This window comes from Pan paniscus, chromosome 9 (genome assembly GCF_029289425.2).
Source record: "Pan paniscus chromosome 9, NHGRI_mPanPan1-v2.0_pri, whole genome shotgun sequence".
In the NCBI taxonomy this organism is placed as follows: domain Eukaryota; kingdom Metazoa; phylum Chordata; class Mammalia; order Primates; family Hominidae; genus Pan; species Pan paniscus.
In genome coordinates this window covers 95,636,882-95,656,916 of record NC_073258.2, presented here as the reverse complement: position 1 = coordinate 95,656,916, position 20,035 = coordinate 95,636,882, and the positions used below count along the sequence as shown (strand labels likewise).

Here is a 20,035-nt window from a genome sequence, read left to right as displayed (position 1 = left end):
AGGGAGAATGCGTTCTCCTGCCTGGCCAAGATCTCACAGTTGGTTATGCTGCTTCTGAGCTGGCATTCTCAGTCTAATGTGGGGAAATGTGTCAGTGCTGGGAAGCCAGTGGCAGATCAGGCCACTCTCCCTCTGCCAACCTCCAGCCTCTCCTTTTTCAGAAGATGTACAGCCAAGGTATGTCCTGCACATAGCCACTGAGGTCGCTTGGGAAAACCCTGGCTTGTTCAATTTAGAAACAGATAAATAAAGCCCTTCATGAAAATGACACATCCAATAATAGGCAGTGGCCACATGTCTTTTCTGTTCATGTTCCCTGCCCCTCCTTCAATGTCAGCAACATCTAAACATTTCTGACTCCCAAAGTGTGATCTTCAGACCCAATTTCTCTCCTGAGAGTTTGATTCGTAATTCCCTTATTTCCATCATCCCTATTCCAGAATTTCTGTATCTAACCAATCCCTAAACCCTGTCAGTTCTATTTCCCTACCTCTCTTAGCACATAATGCTCCTCTATTCTCCCTGCCCAAGCTTTGGCCACCCTCACCAATTCTGATCTGGACTACTGAAAGCATCCCTGGAGCTCCTTGTGGCGTCGGGCTCCCTTTCCTCTAATTCATGCACTGCCACCAAAATCAGCTGTTAGACATCCACTTACCATCCCTACCTAAGAACACCGTTTTTCCCAATTGCTTATGGATAAATTCTAAACTCCTTAATACGACACCCAGAGACCGTCATCATCAACTTCCCTGTCCAAACATACCTCAACCAAACGGGTCCCAACTTCCCTGTCCAAACATATCTCCTGTCACTTCTTACCACACCCTTGCCCACCAGTGCTCTGCATTATTGCCACTCATTCCAGACAAAAATCCTCATGACCTCTTTGTCTGAAGACACGGCACTCCCTCACACAGCACATACTGCTACTTCATCTCTACCCTACAACTCTGATTTATCCTTCAAGTTCCAACTCAAATGTCACCTCCTCTGGGAAGCTCTCTCCAGCCCCTCCAGTTGTGAGTTATACTATCCTACCTGTTACCCTAGCATCCTCGGCCCATTTCTCTCCTAGAACAGCACATTGAATGGCAATGATCTGTTCAGATGCTGGTTTCCTCCAAGACAATGCTATAGGGTCCTGAAGGGCAGGGACCCCATCTCTGAACCAGGAACAGGGCTTCAGAGTACAGCATACACTCAGTAGGTGCTGCTGAATCCATCAATCAACTGGAAGAATACAAGTGAAGGCTGTAGGAAGAATTAGGGCAAGGGAGTGAATAGATTTTGGCAGTCAGGATACTTGAGTGTAGCCCCCAGCTGCCTCAGAGTTGTGTCTATGAAATTCATTAATCTCTCCAGGCTTTAGTTTCTCATCTGTTGAGTGAGGGATGGGACTATGTGATTTCTACAGTCCCTTTAACTCCTCCATTCTAGCATTCAGACTACATTTTCCTTTAAAATCTACAATGAAAAAAGACTATAAAACCCTCTGGTAATAATATGTTCCAGGAGTTTGGACGGTCTCCACAAAGCCATTGGAAAATTGCTACTTTGCCAGGCCACTAGGCAGAGCTCCCAAGGACAGCTAACAAGTGAGGTCCCTCCCCTAAACTCATAAGTCCCCAACTGCCTGCTGCTATGTTTGGAGAAAATCCCTCAGTTGCCCTCTACTCTATTTCACCCTATATATTCTGGCCACAAAGTGGTTTATTAAATATCATGCATAAGGGAAAAAGCCTGATGACAAAAACCTAATCTGCTCTGAAAATAATAAATGCTAATAACATGACTATTGAATTTTGAAAAGCCGCACGAAACGTCTGCAGTTGATAATCACCTCGTTACCCCATACTCAGGGGGTGGCTGGTACCGCAGGACGGCCACATCTGTTCTCACAGGCTGAGGAGCAGGGTAGGGCTTGACCATCTCGTGGAGCATCCCGGGGTGCTGGTCACCATAAAAAAGTCCGTGCTCCTGGGTCTTGCTGACTGGGGACATCATTTGCTTGGTCTTGAAGGGGTACTCAGGTGGAGGACCCCGAGGGTCCAGCACTTTACCTGCAGGCTGGGCAGGGGAGGGCCCCCCTCCTGCTTTGAAGCCCTTTCCATTCCCCGAGCCGGGAAGGTGTTGCTTGGCCCCATTCCTCTCCAGGGACAGCTGCATGATTCTCTCGCTGAGTGAGCGGACGTGGCCCTGCTTCAGTTCCTTCAGCGCCTCGTCCTTATGCGCCTGTCCACTGTTGGCACGGTTCACAGTGGGCCTCCCCTCAGTTCGGGACTTCTGACTGGTGCCCCCTGCCATGTAGTAACCATGGCCCACCGCCCCCTGCTGCTGTTGCTGCTGCTGCTGCCCCCTGAAGAACTGCGACTGTGCTTTGGCCTCCTCGTAAGTGGGCAGTTCCTCGTTGTTCTGCTGAGGCTGCGTGGACCGGACCTGTTTCTCCATCACCGTATTGTCCACCTGGTGTTCTTGACCCTGCGGTTCTTGGCGTGCTGACTGGTAGACCATTTGTGGGTCTTCTTGAGTGAGGTTTTCCGTGGAAGAAAAGTTGTTTGTAGGATGGGCTGGTCCTGCACTCCCTGTGGCCTGGTGCTGAATGGCCAGCAAGTTCATGTTCTCGGTTGGGGTGCCATACCGCAGTTGTTCCTGGATCAGCCGCTGCAATACTGTTCCAGCTGCCGCATCCTCGGAACCTCTCATTTCCACCTCTGAGATCCTCAGGAAGTTTGGGGAGTGGAAGTTACAAAGAGGATCTTCAACTAAAAGATAAACATAGGAAAAAAAGATATCAGGCAGCTCCACAGGAGATATATGTCTGTGACTATGTGGTACATAATTAACATTCTAACTACAGCAACATTTAAAAATAAGATTTCAAATGCATCATCACCTCCATTTACCTGGCAATGTCTCATGGAATTTTCTCCAATTCAAAGCGAGTCTACTATTCTGCACTCCCACTCCTCTGCTTCCTCTTAAACATTGTTCCATCCTTCAACCCCTCCCTTTTCTCTAATCTCCCCACTGGTCCTTTCTCTTCATCACATAAATATACCCAAGTCTTTCCTATTTAAAAAAAAAATACAAGAGAAAACCAAAATCAAACCAAAAGAAACCACCTTTTCTTGGCCCTCCCATATACCTCTAACTACCACCCTGTATCTCACTTTTCCTTCTCGTCTAGTTGTCTTTGGTAAGTACCCTAAACTTGCTGTCTCCCCTTCCCAAATGCTCCATCCACTAACCTCCCTACTGCTCTGACCAGTAAGCAAATCCAATGAGAATTTTCCAGCCCTCATATTATACACCTAACTTTTCTGAAGCATTTGACATGGTTGGTTACCCTCTTCCTGCAGTGCTCTCCTAATTCGGCCTCCAGGTCACCCCTCCTCTTGGTCCTGGCTCCTGCCTCTCTCTATGCACCATCTCTGGCTCCCTTCTCTCCACCTGTCCCTTAAATTCTGGTGTTTCCTACAGCTCTGTCCTGAATGCTCTTCCACCTTTATGCGTCTCCCAGTGACACCACACCTACCCCTCGTCATCAACTACTGACTCATGACCCATACATCTACAACTGCCAGACAATGGCCCTGAGTCCTTCTAACTCAACATGTCTTCCTCGCCCAAAATACTTAACCACCCATGCCAACTCCTGTATTCCCTGCCTCATCTACTTTCTGTCAAGCCAGAAAACTGAAGGTTTTCCAAAATTCCTTCCTCTCCCTTTACCCCAACATCCAGACAGCCACTGCCTGTCAATTCAACCTTCTCAACATCTCTGCCAACCCTCTTTCTTATTCCCGTGCCAATCTCCAAGTTCATCATTAATAACTTCAATACAAGCATAAGAACTACTTTAAACATGTATATGATGTGCCAGGTATTGTACTAAATTCTCTCCATGTGTTATTTCATTCATTCCAAATATAACACTAAGAGGTAGATAGTAATTCCCTCAACTTACAGAAGAGGAGAGATGTTCACAGAAGGTAAATTGCCGAGGCCCCCAGGCGGGAAGAGGCAGAACTGGGATATGACACCAAATCTGTGTTCATTCCACATTACAAGCTCTCAGCAACACATACCCAGGTCATTCCAACAGCCTCTTTATCTATTTCCCTGACACTCATCTTATTCCCACTTCCAAACCCACCCCTCTGACCCCAATCTATCTGGCACACTACCTTGAAAGATTGTTCCAATAGAGAAATCTAATCATGTCACTCCTCTGCACCAAAATTCCTCAATAATCAATTACAGGATGAAACTGACATTCTATCATATGGTGTAGCAGGTACTACCTACCTATCCAACAACATTTCATGCTGCTCCCAACTCCCACTGGCAATCCTTTGGCGTTTAAGCTCCAGCAATACTTATGTACATATAGTTTCCAAGACATGCTAGCTCTCTCCAGCCTCTGGACTTTTGCTTGCCTTCCCTCTGCCTAGAAAAATGCATCTCACCATATCTCTTGGGAAAATTATTGGACAAGTGATAGCTCCAAAACTACCTTCCAAGTAAAACCTTTCCTGCTGCAGCCCTGCAGGCCTGAGCCTTTTTCTCCAATGTCCCCACTCCATTTGTATATATCTCCATTGCAGCAATTCTCACAGTAGATGGCAATTATTTATTTATACAAGAATCTAAACTCCTCAAAGGCAAAGATCATGTCTTCTCATCTGGGTCTCCCCAAAACAAAGCCCAATGCCTGGATGTCATAGGGGCTCAGATATTTAACCAATAAAAGAATACCTACATGAGCTCCATGAAATAAAAAATTTAGCCCATTTCACAACAGGACTATTAAGTAGTGCATTAAGGATATTATTATAGCATTATGAAAGTAGAAATTCTACCACTAACTACTGGCATGACCTTAAACAAATCGCTTTCCCTCCCTGAGCCTCAATATCCTCCTCTGTAAACCAAGAGAGCTGAACTAGATCATCTCTAGGCAGCCTTCACTCTTATAGATTCATGTAATGATGGCTCTATGTTTTATGTGTACATATGGCACATCATTTTCCCAAAACAATCTTTCTTCCCCAAGTTCATCTTTTCTTCCTATAAATGGCATTCTCAAATATGAGTCATCCAGATAGAAGTGTCATATTCACTTCTGACCTTTTTATCCTTTGCTCTCCACATTTAATCAACTGCCACGCTCATTTTTCTCAGTCTACAGTGAAATGAGAAAAAAACAAAGGTGGTGTGATATGCTTATATACAAGATATATACATATATGTATATTAATACATCTATATGTGTATGTAAATAGATATATGCCATTAGAAGGTTCATAACTGCCCTTTTTGGGGCAAGAACTGTCAAGGATCACATCCCTCCTACATTTTTGGTATTAAAATATGAAAAAAAGGTGACAGCAGATGACATTGTTACTGTCCTTGCAATAGCAAAATACTGTAACTCCGTGATGGCCCCCTAATTTTCATTAAGAAATTTCACATTTATAACAGTTACAAATCACAACCAAGCCCTAGTTTCTACACCAACAAGCTCCCCCATCCAATCCATTCTTCCGTGCCCTCAGTCACTCTCCGGGTTCCAACTCTCCTTGCCAGCCATTTAGACATGCTGAATGGCCTCTCAATATCTCTTGCCCCTGGCTCCTTCTCCTTTCAATTCATATTGCATTATGACCTGTCTTCCTCTACCAGATTCAAACTCCAGGGAGCAGAGAGTTCTGTTTGTTATATTTATGTGTTGCCTCCCCAGTGCCTTGAACCCTGTCCTGATACACAGAAGGCGTTCAGGACATGATTGTTGAGGAAATGAAGGGAGTTTACACACTGGTTCCTAAAGCTCAACTTTGATCATAAGGCTCTCCCTGTCACCCTTACCCCCAAAATCTCACCTCTGTGGCTTCTCTGAACCTCTCTCCTCTGAAAAATGGAGAAACTTTCATATCTGCCTCATAGGAATGTATGTGAAATAAACTGAAATTTATCCCTTACCGTCAAAGAATCAATACTGTAACTGAGATATAAACCCAAAGTTCAACAGCAAAAAAATTTTAAACAATAAAAACAAACTATTAAAACTCTACACAACATGAATTGCCAAATATTTGTAATAAACCATTAACTACCCAAGGAAAGACAGATCAATGTGGGTTGGACTGGTCTGCTCTTTCACTCTACCATATTTACTGAAAACGTGTTATAGTTCAGGCATTGGGACAGGTGCTGGGGTTACGAGAGTAAAGAGGACACAGTCCTCCCCTCAGGGTAACTGATCTGAAAGACTTAATGGAACAAGCACATTCAAATAAAAAAAATTTAAAACATTTTAAAATAAAATGAATGCAACTTCAAATCAAAATATATTTCCAAAGGAAAATGATGTATTTGGATGAATAATAAAGGAATAGATCTCAACAAGCATGGAAACTATTGAATTCCCCTTTCACTGAAGTAAGAGAGAGATGAGTTATAAGCACATTTAGCAAGAACCATGACATCCTTCCCTAAAGTGGTTTAAAGATTCCCTCACAGTTTAACCAGTCTCAAAAGCCCTCAAAAAGAGATAGGAAGTTTTTACAAAGGAGACAGCTCCTTCCTTGCTATAGTTCTGAATTACTTCTTTTAACTTCTAAATTATTTGCAAAAAGAGATAAAAACAAAAGCAGAGAAGGAAAAAAGAAATGAGATTCTGAGAAAGGGGAGAAAAAAGTATTTAGGAATCAGAGAAAAACTGAAAATAAGTGGTATAATTCTGAAGTTCCTACATGTTTAGGTATGATGCTCTCAGACAGAGTCACATATTAGAGTAAAGCAGTCTATTAACACCATAGCAAAACATGATTAAAAATAAGGCATCTATGAACAGACAATCAATAATCCAATATGATGATTTAAAAAACAAGATTAGAGAATAAACATCTGAATTATGCAAAAGAGCTAAAGATGAGAAACGTAAGATCATTTTGCTTTTCCAACACAAGTGCCGGTAAAAGGACTTACCAACTTTTTCCCTGATGCTACTGGTTGCCTCCACCGTCAAAGCAGATGTTTCATGCCTCCCAGAATAAAGCTGAAAGTCTGGGGAAAAGTAGGTGGAGTCTTCTAGAACCTGGACAGGACTACTGGGGCTATAACAAGCAGAAGGGGACCCTGGGGGAAAGAAAGCAAAGTGAATATGAGTGCCCATCAAGTCCTCCTTCCTTCCTGTGTGACTCACAAGAACCCACCAGGCATTCTCCCACAGTGTTTCAACTTGGCAGAGGGAGCTCTGTCTTTTTGATTCATAAAATTCCAAAGTTACTATTCAGAATTATCACAAGTCCAGCCACCCACCAAAATGACCCGTGAGGTCAACATAACAGTCCTCAAGACACACTGAGTGAAGGCACGAATGCTCTAATGCTCTCACACAACCCGGTTCCAAGGGTTGCAGCAGCACCAGCGAAAGTCAAGTCCTCTGCGGGACTGAATGTGTCACAAAGTTCTGAATGGTCAAGGTTGAGTACAGAAAGGAGGGAAGCAGGGAGGCCACTGAAGGAAAGCAAAACAGGAAGAGCAGCTGTCTTTCAAAATACCTAAAAGATACAGAAAGGAGTGGTCATTCTGCCACACCATGTGTTAGCAAGAGAATGTGCTCTCTGCCCCACTCAAAGACTTCTGGAGTCTAATGTTACAGTGTGGAGCTGGGGCAATGGGGTCTGGTCTTCTGCCAAGCACTGGCCTTTCAGCTCCAGTTTATCTGCTTCACACACAAACTGGAGTGTGCTTCCTGTTCCAATTAAATGTGACACTGTGTTCAGTCCTTCAGTCACTGAACATGAGATAGTACTACAGTAACACCGATACCGCACACACAACATCCGTGGGAACATTCAGCAGGACGGGCCCAGGCTGTTTTCCCTCTCCGCACTGATTCCTCTAAATGGGCACCAAGTTTAAGGCTCTTTTCAGCTAAAGTAACTTATTTTACTCTGGGGAAAGAATCATAGTACTTTTTTAAAAAATTAACATCCTTGCTCAAAAGAAAATTCCATTAAAAGAAAAATCCTGTTTTTCAGCAATGGCTTCCAACTGGTAATTTGAAATTTCTCACTAGGTTTGTTATCTACCCATTTCCCACAAGGTCACAGCTAGTAGTAAGTGACTAATTATTGATACCAAACGACCATAAGATGGGAATGTCCTCATCTCCTTCCTGAGTTTCTTTGCCTCAACACATGAAACAGTATTTGCGTGTGTGCTCACATGTATTACAGGCACATTTTGGACTAGAAAGAAAAAGGATTCTGACAAGAATTTTTTTCTTATAAATTAAAAATAATGTAGTTGTAATGTCCACTTTAAAGATGAACATAAACCAAGTATGGATGATACTATATGAAGATCAGTCTAAAACTACAGTTCCAATGCATGACAGTATCTGTCAGCCTTCTCCTTTTGGCCAACCTACAAAGACTAACCTGAAAAGAAACTCAGCCCCTTTCCGGGCATCATCCTCTACATCTATAAATCTAGAAGCCTAGGGCTAAAATTAGGAATCATGGATGACCTGGATGCAAAGGCAAGTCCTAATCTGGCTTCCTCTTTCAGGCAGGTGGAAAACAGTGGAAAATGAAAAAGGTACAAGGTGCAATTGTGGCTGCACATTAAAATCACCCAAGAAACTTTTAAAATCTCTGTACCCAGGAACCACCCAGATCTATTCAATCAGAAGCTCTGAGGATAGGGCCTAGGCACCTGTATTTTATACAGCTCTTCCAGCAATTCCAATGTGGAGCGAAACTGGGGAAGCTCTAAGCAAGAGGGAGAACAGCAACAAAAAAACCAAACCCCAAAACACCTTTCTGTGCCTTCATTCCCATCCCTCCTACCAAATCAGAGTAAGAGAGGAGTTGAGAGCCCATATGCTTCAATCAAAGAAAGTGTGATGTTTTCTTAAAATAGACACTGAGTCAGGAATGCCATGTGCCAGCATATTACAACTTCGGGCGATTCTATCTAGTCACATGACTAAGAATGTTAAATGAAAACAGAGCAAACTGATAATAAAACTGAGGTCCAACTAAAATATATATGTGTGTGTATATATATATGAATATGTGTATAAAGAAGAGTGTAGGGCTGTGTGTGTGTGTGCTTTCAATGTGGAGCTCAGTATGGATCCCAGCACTAAGCCATTCACTGTCACTACAATGTCAGTATGAGTTACTTTTCCACACTTTATCTCATGGCCTGCCAACTAAGAGTGGGTTTAAGAACTCCAAACCACAGAACACTACAAAGAGGGCAATCCTTGAAGCAGGGCCGGAGCACAGAGGACACCAAAGATATGCCTTTTCCCTTCACCACTGTTTCCTCAGTGTTATGAAAGAACTAAAGCATTTCACACACCCCCACACACACCTGAATTCACACTGAAGGACAGGATGCCTAACTATTAAGACATGTCAAAGATCACTTAGGACTTCTTCACACACACCCAGGGTCCCGCACGTCTACTGAGTTACACTCCCACTGCTGCTGACCACTCCTCAGTGCTGAAGAAAGGCTGGAGAGCAGAGCAGATGACAACAGACCCAGCAGATGGACATGCCCAGGTACCATCCACTCGTCTAAAGCCAAGAGACAACCAACCGGCTGAGCTGTCCCAGCACTGACACAGCCTGAAGGAGTCACTTTATTTATTTATTTATTTATTATGCTTTAAGTTCTAGGGTACATGTGCACAACGTGCAGGTTTGTTACATATGTATACATGTGCCATGTTGGTGTGCTGCACCCATTAACTCGTCATTTACATTAGGTATATCTCCTAATGCTATCCCTCCCCCAGTCCGTGTCAGTGTCAGGCCCCGGTGTGTGATGTTCCCCATCCTGTGTCCAAGTGTTCTCATTGTTCAATTCCCACCTATGAGTGAGAACATGTGGTGTTTGGTTTCCTGTCCTTGTGATAGTTTGCTCAGAATGATGGTTTCTAGCTTCACCCATATCCCTACACAGGACATGAACTCATCCTTTTTTATGGCTGCATAGTATTCCATGGTGTATATGTGCCACATTTTCTTAATCCAGTCTATCATTGATGGACTTCTACTACGAGTCACTTTAACTGCTAGCTTTCTCACTTGAAAGACAAGGAAACGTGACAGTAATGTGAGTCACAGAGTCTACCCCAGATTCCGGGGCCACACAACAAAAATCTAACAGAGGTCGCAGTTCCATTCCACATGTACCTAATCCTTCCCTGCCTATTTTAATTCACTGTCTTCACTGGGAACTCCTGCAACACAAATTGAGTCTACTTTCTTAGGCAAAATGCAGGGCACATGATCTAAGCGACAAGGTCAAGGATATCTGAAATGAGGAATTGGAAAGAAACCTATGGTATGAGAGGGACTGCTGTTTTCTATGTCAAAAGTTCATGGCCAGGAGCGAGAGCTGGGAGAAACCACAGAAGCCTCCCAGATACCATTACCACCCAGAAAGCCCCTGCAAAGCCTGGCTCGGTACCAGGGGCTGAGCAATGGTGCCAGTTTATAGGGGAGCCCACAGCCTGCCAAGGACCCCCCTGGCTTTACAGTGTGTTCTGTGTACAGTGTAGCTGCCTGTAGGGGCTTCATAAAGACCATTCCCATATAAGCACTTCTGGACTTTGTAGGTAACTTTTAGGTATTTCTTTCAAACCAGAACCTTATCTAAGAATCACCACTCACAGCTTTAGTATGCATAGGGAAAGTGGCAAAAGCAATGGAAAACAAGCTAAGGTCTGAGTAAAGGAGTCAGCTCTCCGGGGAGTCTCCCACTGGGGAGGAGAAAGTACAGTGCCTAGGGCCCTTAACCTGAAGAAAACCTAAAGATCTGTTTTTGCTGCACTCCACAAAGGATGAAATTCTAACATTCTAGTTTAAGGGTACAACATTTCTGCCTTATGTTGCCTATGACCCATTTCACCAAGAATGGCTCCTTTTTCTTAACAAAATCTGCACGTCATTTGTCAACATGAAAACTCCTTTGCTTCTCTCTCTTTGAGCATGACTGCTTTTTTGGCTTGCTTTTCTGAAGCACTGAAAACTTCCTTCCCATATGGTTTTATGCACTGCTTTCTTTGTAACAGAGGCCTTTAGGTAATGTGACTCTGAGCAAGACTGTTTTCCCTACTCAAGAGTGGCAATAACAACGGCTTCATTGTTGAAGGGAAAAAAATGAATTAAGGTGAATGAAGTGAGTTGTCTGGGGGAGGCAAGAGGAGCAACAGAAACCGTGGTGAGCCACTCCTCTGATTCACCTGCCACTGGAACTACTAATTCCCAAGGGTCAGTTCCTGAATCTGTCCACAGGCCAATAATACAACAGGCTCAAAGTCTCCATGAGGTTTAAACCCTGGAGGACGTGAAACTGTCACTCCACTATCATACAATACACACAACTAGGAAGTCCCTTGTCCTTAAATTCCACTGCCGGCATGCCACTCCCTTACACATAATGATTTGGGCTATAACTTCAGGGTGGAATTTTTGTGGTTTTCAAGGCTGTCTCTAAACAGGGCCCCCCTTTAGCTGTGCATAGTCCTGCTGGTCCCCTCAGCATCCTAGCATCCTGTGAACATGTCATCCTCATTCTCCAAGTGCCATCTTCTGGCTTCACATGCGCCCCTAACTACTCTAAAGTTCATCCTAGTAAATGCACCTCTTCAGTTTACCTCCTCTAGAATGCCTCTCAACACCACCCCCCATGCCCTGACTGATCTCCCTTCCCTCAACTGTCACCACACTTATGATCTGAGGCACACAAAACTTGTGGTACTTAAGTTTCACCTGCCTAGTATTTTGCAGTAGTCATTTAATAGGGTGGTGTTATGGCCCTGGTGAAGTCATTAGCCCTTTGAAGACAGGCAGTGTACTGTGTACTTGCTAATTTCTGCAAGCATGTAGCATGTAAGACATATGCTTCTTACTACGTGCTGACTGATGGCAAGAACATGGCGGTATTCTCTGGAATGTTCTCAGTACCAAGTAAGAGTTAAAGAAAAGACAAAGATCCCTCCAAAGCCAGTCTCTATGAGAATTCCAGATAATTCCTTGTACCTTGCAGCTCCGTAAGATGAGGGGGCCCTTACTCTCCCCTATGCAGCAAATACTAGTGCTTTCAACTCTACAGGCCAGTGACCCATTCCTCAAAGAGACCACTAACTGCAGAACAACTCCCAGGTGTTATGTCACCAACGGGCAAAGCTTTCTGCCAGCTACATGTAATCCAAAACCTCCTAATGATTTAAAAACAATTTCACTGTCTAGATTACAATAACCTCCTATAACTTTATAACAGAGATTTTAACCACAGCAACAAACAATTCTGTGGCTTCTATCTTACCTTTCAAAGAGCTAAGGAATTTGCTGAGTGTGCCAGCGGCCTCAAAGTTAAATGTAAGCCATCAAGCCTTCTGATTCTGGCAGAACTCGAGGTTTTTCTAGGGAGCCGAATACTCCACTCAAGGAGAAGGATACCCTGGAAACAATGTTTTCAAAAGGGCTGGAGAACCTATGACCAGTACCTGAAAAATAAGGGCCAACCTGTTTAGGAGTCCTCATGTGAAACCAAGCCAGCTCATCTGGATTAGCTGATTCACAATCTTAAGGGCAGCACTGACAGGCGGCAGTGCCTCCTCCAAACACCTGCATGCAACACACGTTTTTAAAAAGGAAACAGTGCCCGGCACGGTGGCTCAAGCCTGTAATCCCAGCACTTCGGGAGGCCGAGGAGGGTGGATTACTTGAGGTCAGGAGTTCGAGACCAGCCTGGCCAACATGGTGAAACCCTGTCTCTACTAAAAATACAAAAATTAGTCAGGCATGGTGGCGGGCGCCTGTAGTCTCAGCTACTCCGGAGGCTGAGGCAAGAGAATCACTTGAACCCAGGAGGCAAAGGTTGCAGTGAGCCAAGATTGCGCCACTGCACTCCAGCCTGGGTGACAGAGCTAGACTCTGTCTCAAAAAATAAAAATACAAAAATAAATAAAAAGGAAACAGTAAGCTCCACCACTAAACTAAAAGCACTCCCTGGAATATGCTTTCTCACTCTCTCGTCCCCCAAGCAACCATTACCTGAAACCCGAGGTTTGGAGTTGGGGGTTGAGGGGTGGGGTTTACAAGATTCCCAACCCCTACATGGCAGGTCTTTTGAATGGGCATCAAACTTGAATTCTAAACCCTGGACCAATCCATATGTTCCAGAAAACAAGTGAAATCAAGACCCCGACACCTATTTAACTTAGACTCTCTCTCTGAAAGTGGAATGTGTGTTGAATAACTTCAAACTTGTCTGAAGTTTAACTTTGTAATGCTTACTTAAAAATCTTTGAGATATTATCAATATAAACCAAAATGCAGAGCACATGCTTAACCTTTAAAGTAACAATTGAGTCCAAGAGATCACTGTGAGTGGAGCTATAAATAGCAAGAAATGAGTAAGACTGTCCTTGGCCCTTAGGATTTTACGATTTGGTTCCAGAGACCAACGTGCACACAACTACCCATTTTTATTGCAAAGTATGTTAAAGGAACATACTGCTTTGGAGTTCCATGAGTAATCATTACTACCTGTTGACTGACGGAAGGGACATAGAGCTTCAGTGACAAGGAGAAAGAGATATGTGGGCTGAAATTGAACCGGAGGGAAAATGAAGAGGATGTTAATCCACTGTGGGGTGTGGAGAAGGTGGTAGTGAGGGAAGATCGGCCCAACATGGGAAAAACAAAAGCATAGGACTGGGTTATGAAAGTGTTGTCTCTTTAAGGAATAGAGAGTTCAGCGTAGCTTAGTTATGGGTAAGGAGAAGGATGAAGCTATACCTGTAGACCCAGAGTATCTACTGGCAGGAGGAGGGGGTTAAAAGCATTAGTACATTATTTTCCTAACATGTTAGAGCTGGAAAATAAATTAGAGATTAGGTAGTTCAACTTCCAACTATTACCTACCATGTTCCCTTCCTGATAGTCACCTAAGTAAATCCTTTCAATGTTAGGGAACACTGAACTCACTGTCTAAGTCTAGGGGCAGGTTCTATCTACCTTCCATTACAGAAGCCAACCCTGTTCCAGCAGTTAGAACGACCTAGGCTCAGTCAACTGGATGTGCACTGAATCTTGAGGAAATGATGCAAGGACAAAAAGGTGTTGATAAACAACCTGCGATAGCACTATCCCCTGGAGTCCAGGAGCAGCAGCAGTCTCTATGGTGACCTCATCCTAACAAGACAAGTAGCGTATCTCTGGCTGGGTTCCCAGTGGCTATCTGCCTAGATTCCTGCCCATTTTCTGAGCCTTCCAATTAATTTGTGAGCTGCCTGATATATTTCCAATAAATTTCTCTTTTGCTTAAGTTACCCAACGTCACTTTGTGCTTCTTACAATCAAGAATCTCTGATAGACTTATTTTTTTAAGCAATTGTTCTGATTCTCATTCTAGTACAGCATTTTGTTTTGTATCTTAAGTACTACATGACTTAGCACTATCTGCCTGGAATTATAGTAACTCATGTCCATTGCCCTACCTATCCTTGGCACCAACCTTGTGCAAATACCTGTGAAAAAGACTTGTAGTTCCCCGATGGCTTCTTCATCTAGAGGGCCTGTCTACCCTTACAAATCTATGAAACTTTTACTTTGGCACATACTAAATGCTAAAATATATACTAATTATGAGAAAGTCTTTTGAAGCTCTATTCTAGTGCCACTTCCTCCAGGGAGTCATCTTTCCCTCCTCCCCCCAATTTCTATATGCTACTCAGTGCTCCCCCAGCATTCTATGCATACTGATATCATAATGTATTAAATTGCCTATGTATTTAGTTTCTTTCCCACCCCTCCCCCCTTAACTCATAAGTTTATAACAACAGAGACTGTGTCTTATTCACCTTTGTATCTCCAGTTACTAGCAGAAATAAGATCACAGCAAGTACTCAACACATATTTATTTTACCAATGAATCGTCTGCATATGTTCCTAGTACCGAAGAGTTTCTGACACATCATGTGGACTCAACAAATACATTAGCTTAATAGATATATTCAGATACATTTTAAAATAACTAGTTATAAGCATGTTCTTACTACAGAGCTTAGCTCAAAGTTAAGTTTGCCTTTTTTAAGGCCCTTCAAACTACTCAGGAAACGAAGGTAAAAGCTATTGGGGGGAAAAAAGAGAAAGCCACCTAGTGCTGAAACAGGTTAATTACAAGTGTGCTGTGATCCAATTGCACAAAGGCTTTGTACATAATGTTAGAAGTAACATCTTAAAACTTAAAGTGTAATAATAATTAAAAAAAAAAGAAAAAAGAAAAAAGAAGTAACAACCACACAGGGATTCTGTAGCTTGAGCACAAACTCACACTTCAGAGAAAGGCGTGCTCCCCTCCTCCTCAGCCCCCACAGGCAGGTCCTGAGCCCACAGGACTGTGCCCTAAATGCGGCCCTTGCTTGGGCTTCCTCCGCAGGTCTGGGCACCAGGGCAGAGGCAGGAGTCCTCTCTTCTCACTTGCCGTAAATAAAAAAAGGAATATTCCCAGTCCCACCTCTCACACAGAGTCACCGTGAGAATGCAGTGGCAGTATCCATAATAAAAAGGCTTTCTCTACAAAAATAATTTTTAAAATTTAGCCTTTAACATAAAATCCAAAGGTCCTTAAATATCTTGACTCAAATTGTATATAGTAACATTATAATATATATTTTATGTTGATATATTTGTTGCTTAACTTATCTAAAACAAAAAGACTGAAAGTACCTGAACTCCAGAGATTCTTTTCCTCAGATAAGTTTTAATAAATAAACCCTATATTTAATTAAGTTACTGAAATTTAAATAATCTTTCATCATAACCTGTTTGTTTATACCTATATAGAAGTAAGTATCTCAGGACCACAGTAGTATTCTTTTGGGTGGCTCTGGCACACACTGTGGTCCCACTGAGAGTGAACAAGTATCACCAGTGTGTAATACTCAATGCAGACAGTAAGTACTTAATATTTTTTGAACAAAGGAAAACAAACAGGATAGAAAGCTTTAAAATAACCCTCCAGACATGAAATGACAATATGTCTGTATAATTATGCTCTGCAAAGCTCCCTCTCTCACTCCCACTAAGAGAAAGGAGCAGTTCAGATACTTCCTGTCTGCCACGGATTCCTCCAGCTTTCCGGATCCTATTAGTGTGTATTGTTGCAGACGAGTGACACTGGGATGCCTGTCAGGCAGCGGCATCCCACAGGGACTGGGACTCTCTCAAGAGGCAAGCACATTGCTTCTAATCACACTCACCCAGCTCCTAAATCAGTATGCGTTCATGAATGAATTACATAATTTAAACAACCAATATCTCCAAGAAACTAAACATCCCTTAAGTAATAAAGAGTATAACCAATAAGAGCAGGAGCTACCATTTATTGAGTGCTTATTAGTGCCAGGATGTTATAAAAATCATATTATTTATCACCACTCACTCCCATTTTGTTGATAGTGATACTGAGCTCACAGAGGTTACATAATGCCCAGAGTTACAAAACCAGCCAGCAACACTGCTCCTCCAACAGAAAAGCTCTTTTGACTACACCATTCTGCCCTCCAAAGATCCCTCAATAAATGCAAACTAATTGTAAGTCTTTTTTTCCCCACCAAATTTCTTAGATTAAAATTAGGAGAGTGTTAATGAAATGTTCTTAACTTGTGAATAAAGGGGAAAGGTCCTGGGAAAGTTTATTTCTCTCCATGTATGAGGCAGAGAAGGATCCAGAACATTCTCTTTGTGTTATTTTTTATAAAAGCTTCAGGGAATAACAGGGCACTCCCTGACAAACACCAGAACACCAAGACAATTGATGAAACCACCCTTCCTCATCACTTCCATCTGGCTGCATATTATTTTCTTTTCTTTTTTTTTTTTTTTTTTTGCACATTATTTTCATGGCTGTGTTGCCACTTTAACAATGAATCCCAAACTTACAGTGTGTCAGAAACACTCATGGAGCTTGTTAAAAACATCACTTCCAAGTCCCCACATCAGACCTGCAACACTGGCTTCACCACAAGTATAGACCAGAAATGATGTTTTTGGACCATCTTTTACAGACAATTTGAATGCAGTCAGGTTTGGGAAGTTTGCACTTCTCTGCCAATATAAGCTCTTACACAACAAACATATACACTCCTGAAAAGTTGTGGTAAACTGAAATTTTGTAAATCAATCACATTTTAAGTACAAAATGTGTTGGATTTAATAAATCCAAAAAATAATGGATAAGTAAAGGAGATTAAACTCTTTCTAAAACTAACCAACCAACCTGCAATAATTCCTTTAGTAATGTGAAGAATACTTCCTATAATTTATTACTTTTCAATAAATTCAGATTTAAAGTCAGTAGTTTTAGTGTCCTATATTTTATATGTGCAAACCTGAATGACTGGGTATGAGAATATGGCTATTTCAGTCACATCTAAAATACTGTTAAACAGAAAAAAGGTGATTATACTAATAACAAAAACTATACACTCATTTCAACAACATGATGAGATAAAGCTGTGAAAATGCCTAGCATACCATACATAAATGCTTGATAAATCTGAAACTCAAAAATCCTCTGCTAAGAATGGGGGGATAATCCTCATAAAGTTGTTATGAGGATTTAAGTGAGTTAATGTGAACCAACTACACACTAGTTGGTTGTAGTGGCCAACTGCAGCCAAAAAGTCCCAGTAATACAAGCAGCTATCTAGTTATAGGGAAGGAAGACACAGAAAGAAACATTACTGAGCATGACATGCTACAAGCATTATCTCAGGTAATCCTCATATTCCTGAGAATTAGGTTTCTTTTTCTCCTTTGTACTATACAAAAACAGGAATGACAGGCCCTGGGTCACAGGGCTCATAGCCATAAGGCTAAGAGGCAAACTCAATTTTGACTGCTCCAAAGCATTCACAGAAAAAACAAAACAAAACAGATACATGTGATAGTAGGAGTTACAAAGGATCATGGGTCGTTGGCAGCAAAAGGCAGAATTATTCACTCATCCATTTGTCCATTCAGTCATTCATTCCACAAAGATATATGACATTGAGCATCTGCCATGGGCAAGACACTGCTAGATATAAGACCCAAATCTGAAAGTCTATCAAGACAGACAAACACATAAAGCAGAAAACTGTCTAACAGTGCAGAAATAACAGGATCAAGGAAGTGTGGAGTGGTGAGCTGGGATACCAGTGCCCACGTTCATCTCAAAGCACACACACGGGATCTAGAACTGTGCTTGGGGCTATACCTACCTCTTTCTCCTCTCTGACTTTCTTGTTTTGGCTCATGATACCCCTTAAAAAATCTGTCTAAAGCAACAGAACTTCTCCCTAGGTCTAGAAGGTTGTACACACATATATTTCGTGTACAATTTCATGGAGTTCACCACAAAGCCCAGTGTAGTAACCCCTAATTTATCATCAGCCATGATGCTGAGAGGGAGACTAAGAGGGAAACATGCTGGAAAATAAAATTTTCTAGGGACAAATCAACTACAGGCAAATGGACGTAACCAAATACTGCTGGGAATTTTCTATGTGGAGGGCATTGTTCTGTTCTGAACAATTTGTATTAACTCACTCAATCCCCATGACAACTATATGATGATTATCCCCATTGTTCAGATGAGGATACTAAAGCACTGAGAGTAACTTGACTAGTGCCATACCATCAGTAAAGAATAAAACTATGATTCAAGCCCAGCTAGCCTGGCTCTAGAGTCTATGGCTTTTGCCACTGTAGCAACAGTGCCCAAACTTTTTGGTTTTAGGATCCTTTTATACTATAAAAATTATTGAGGACCCAACGAGTTATTGTTAATGTGAGCTAAATCAATATTTAATGCATTTGAAACTGAAGCTTAGAAAGTATATGCTAATTCATGTAAAAATATCAATAATAAACCCATGATATGTTACATAAATATTTTTATGAAAAAAAAGTTTTAAAATGAAGTGAGAATTTTTTTATAATTTTGCAAATTTCTTTAACATCTGGCTTAATATAAGACAGCTGGATTCTCATATCTGCTTCTGCTTTCAATCTGTTGTTATCTAATTTTTGATTGAAGTAAATGAAGAATATTTGTCCTCATACAAATATGCAGTTGGCAAAAGAAAGCGTATTTTAATAGCCTCTTCAGATAATTGTGACTATTCTGTGAAACCACACCAAAACTCAACAACTGGCATTTTCTTAAAGGCAATTGCAACATAAAATATGAAACCCTGACAGTGGTCTTTTCATGGATACTCCTCTGTACTGTATTACATTAAAATCTATTGGCCTGTCTTTCACTTTGAAGGGAGTTGTTATTTTTTACATATGAATGTAACATCATATGTGGTCATCTGGAAAACAATGGTTCAATGAATTATAGAGATCTTCCATACATTGAAACATTTCAAGTATATAATATCAACAAAATCCCATTTGTTAATATACCATGGATCTCAATCATCAGAAAAGTCTTTTACATATTGGGAAGTTGTCCAGTTCACGGTGGCAGATACAAGTTTCCAAAAATTCCAAAATTAAATTTTCACTTGAAAGCTTGAGTTTTATCAAATTCAGCAAATAGTAGTTTTTCTCGAAGTGACAAGTTCCCTTTATTTATTTTGGAGAAAATATCTACCAAATGCCCAAGCCAGAATAACCACAGTTTGTCAGTTGTTCTTTCAAGTAAATATGGATTCCATGAGAAAAGCATCTAGTTTCATATTTACATCACAATTCCATTACACAAGGGGTTTTTTCAGTTTGCAGCGGAAGCACTTCATGTATCTTCCCATTTCATCACACAGGATGTTAAAAAGACATACTCAAGGTTTGAGATTTAATATAATCATCTGTACTGCCTCAACTAGAACGTTCCTAAGTGGAAATGAGCTTTTTTGTTATTCTGAGTATCTGACTAATTGACTGACTACTACCACTGTCTTGATTCATGGTGAGAGTATGTCTTAGCATTATTATGA

At 41.7% G+C, this 20,035-nt stretch overlaps 1 protein-coding gene across 4 annotated transcripts in view; it reads right to left on the bottom strand.

Annotated features, from left to right (window-relative positions):
- The window catches only part of AMOTL1 (angiomotin like 1), a 146,690-nt gene that overhangs the window by 73,798 nt on the left and 52,857 nt on the right, over positions 1–20,035 (bottom strand). For 2 of the 4 annotated variants that reach the window (XM_008953811.6, XM_034933558.3), the window contains 2 exons: positions 6,994–7,143; positions 1,844–2,765 (listed from right to left, as the gene is read on the bottom strand). In XM_008953811.6, the coding sequence (XP_008952059.4) occupies positions 1,844–2,765; positions 6,994–7,143 (1,072 nt within the window). The remainder of the gene's footprint in view (positions 1–1,843; positions 2,766–6,993; positions 7,144–20,035) is intronic. The other 2 variants (XM_034933559.3, XM_034933560.3) reach the window with 1 other exon arrangement.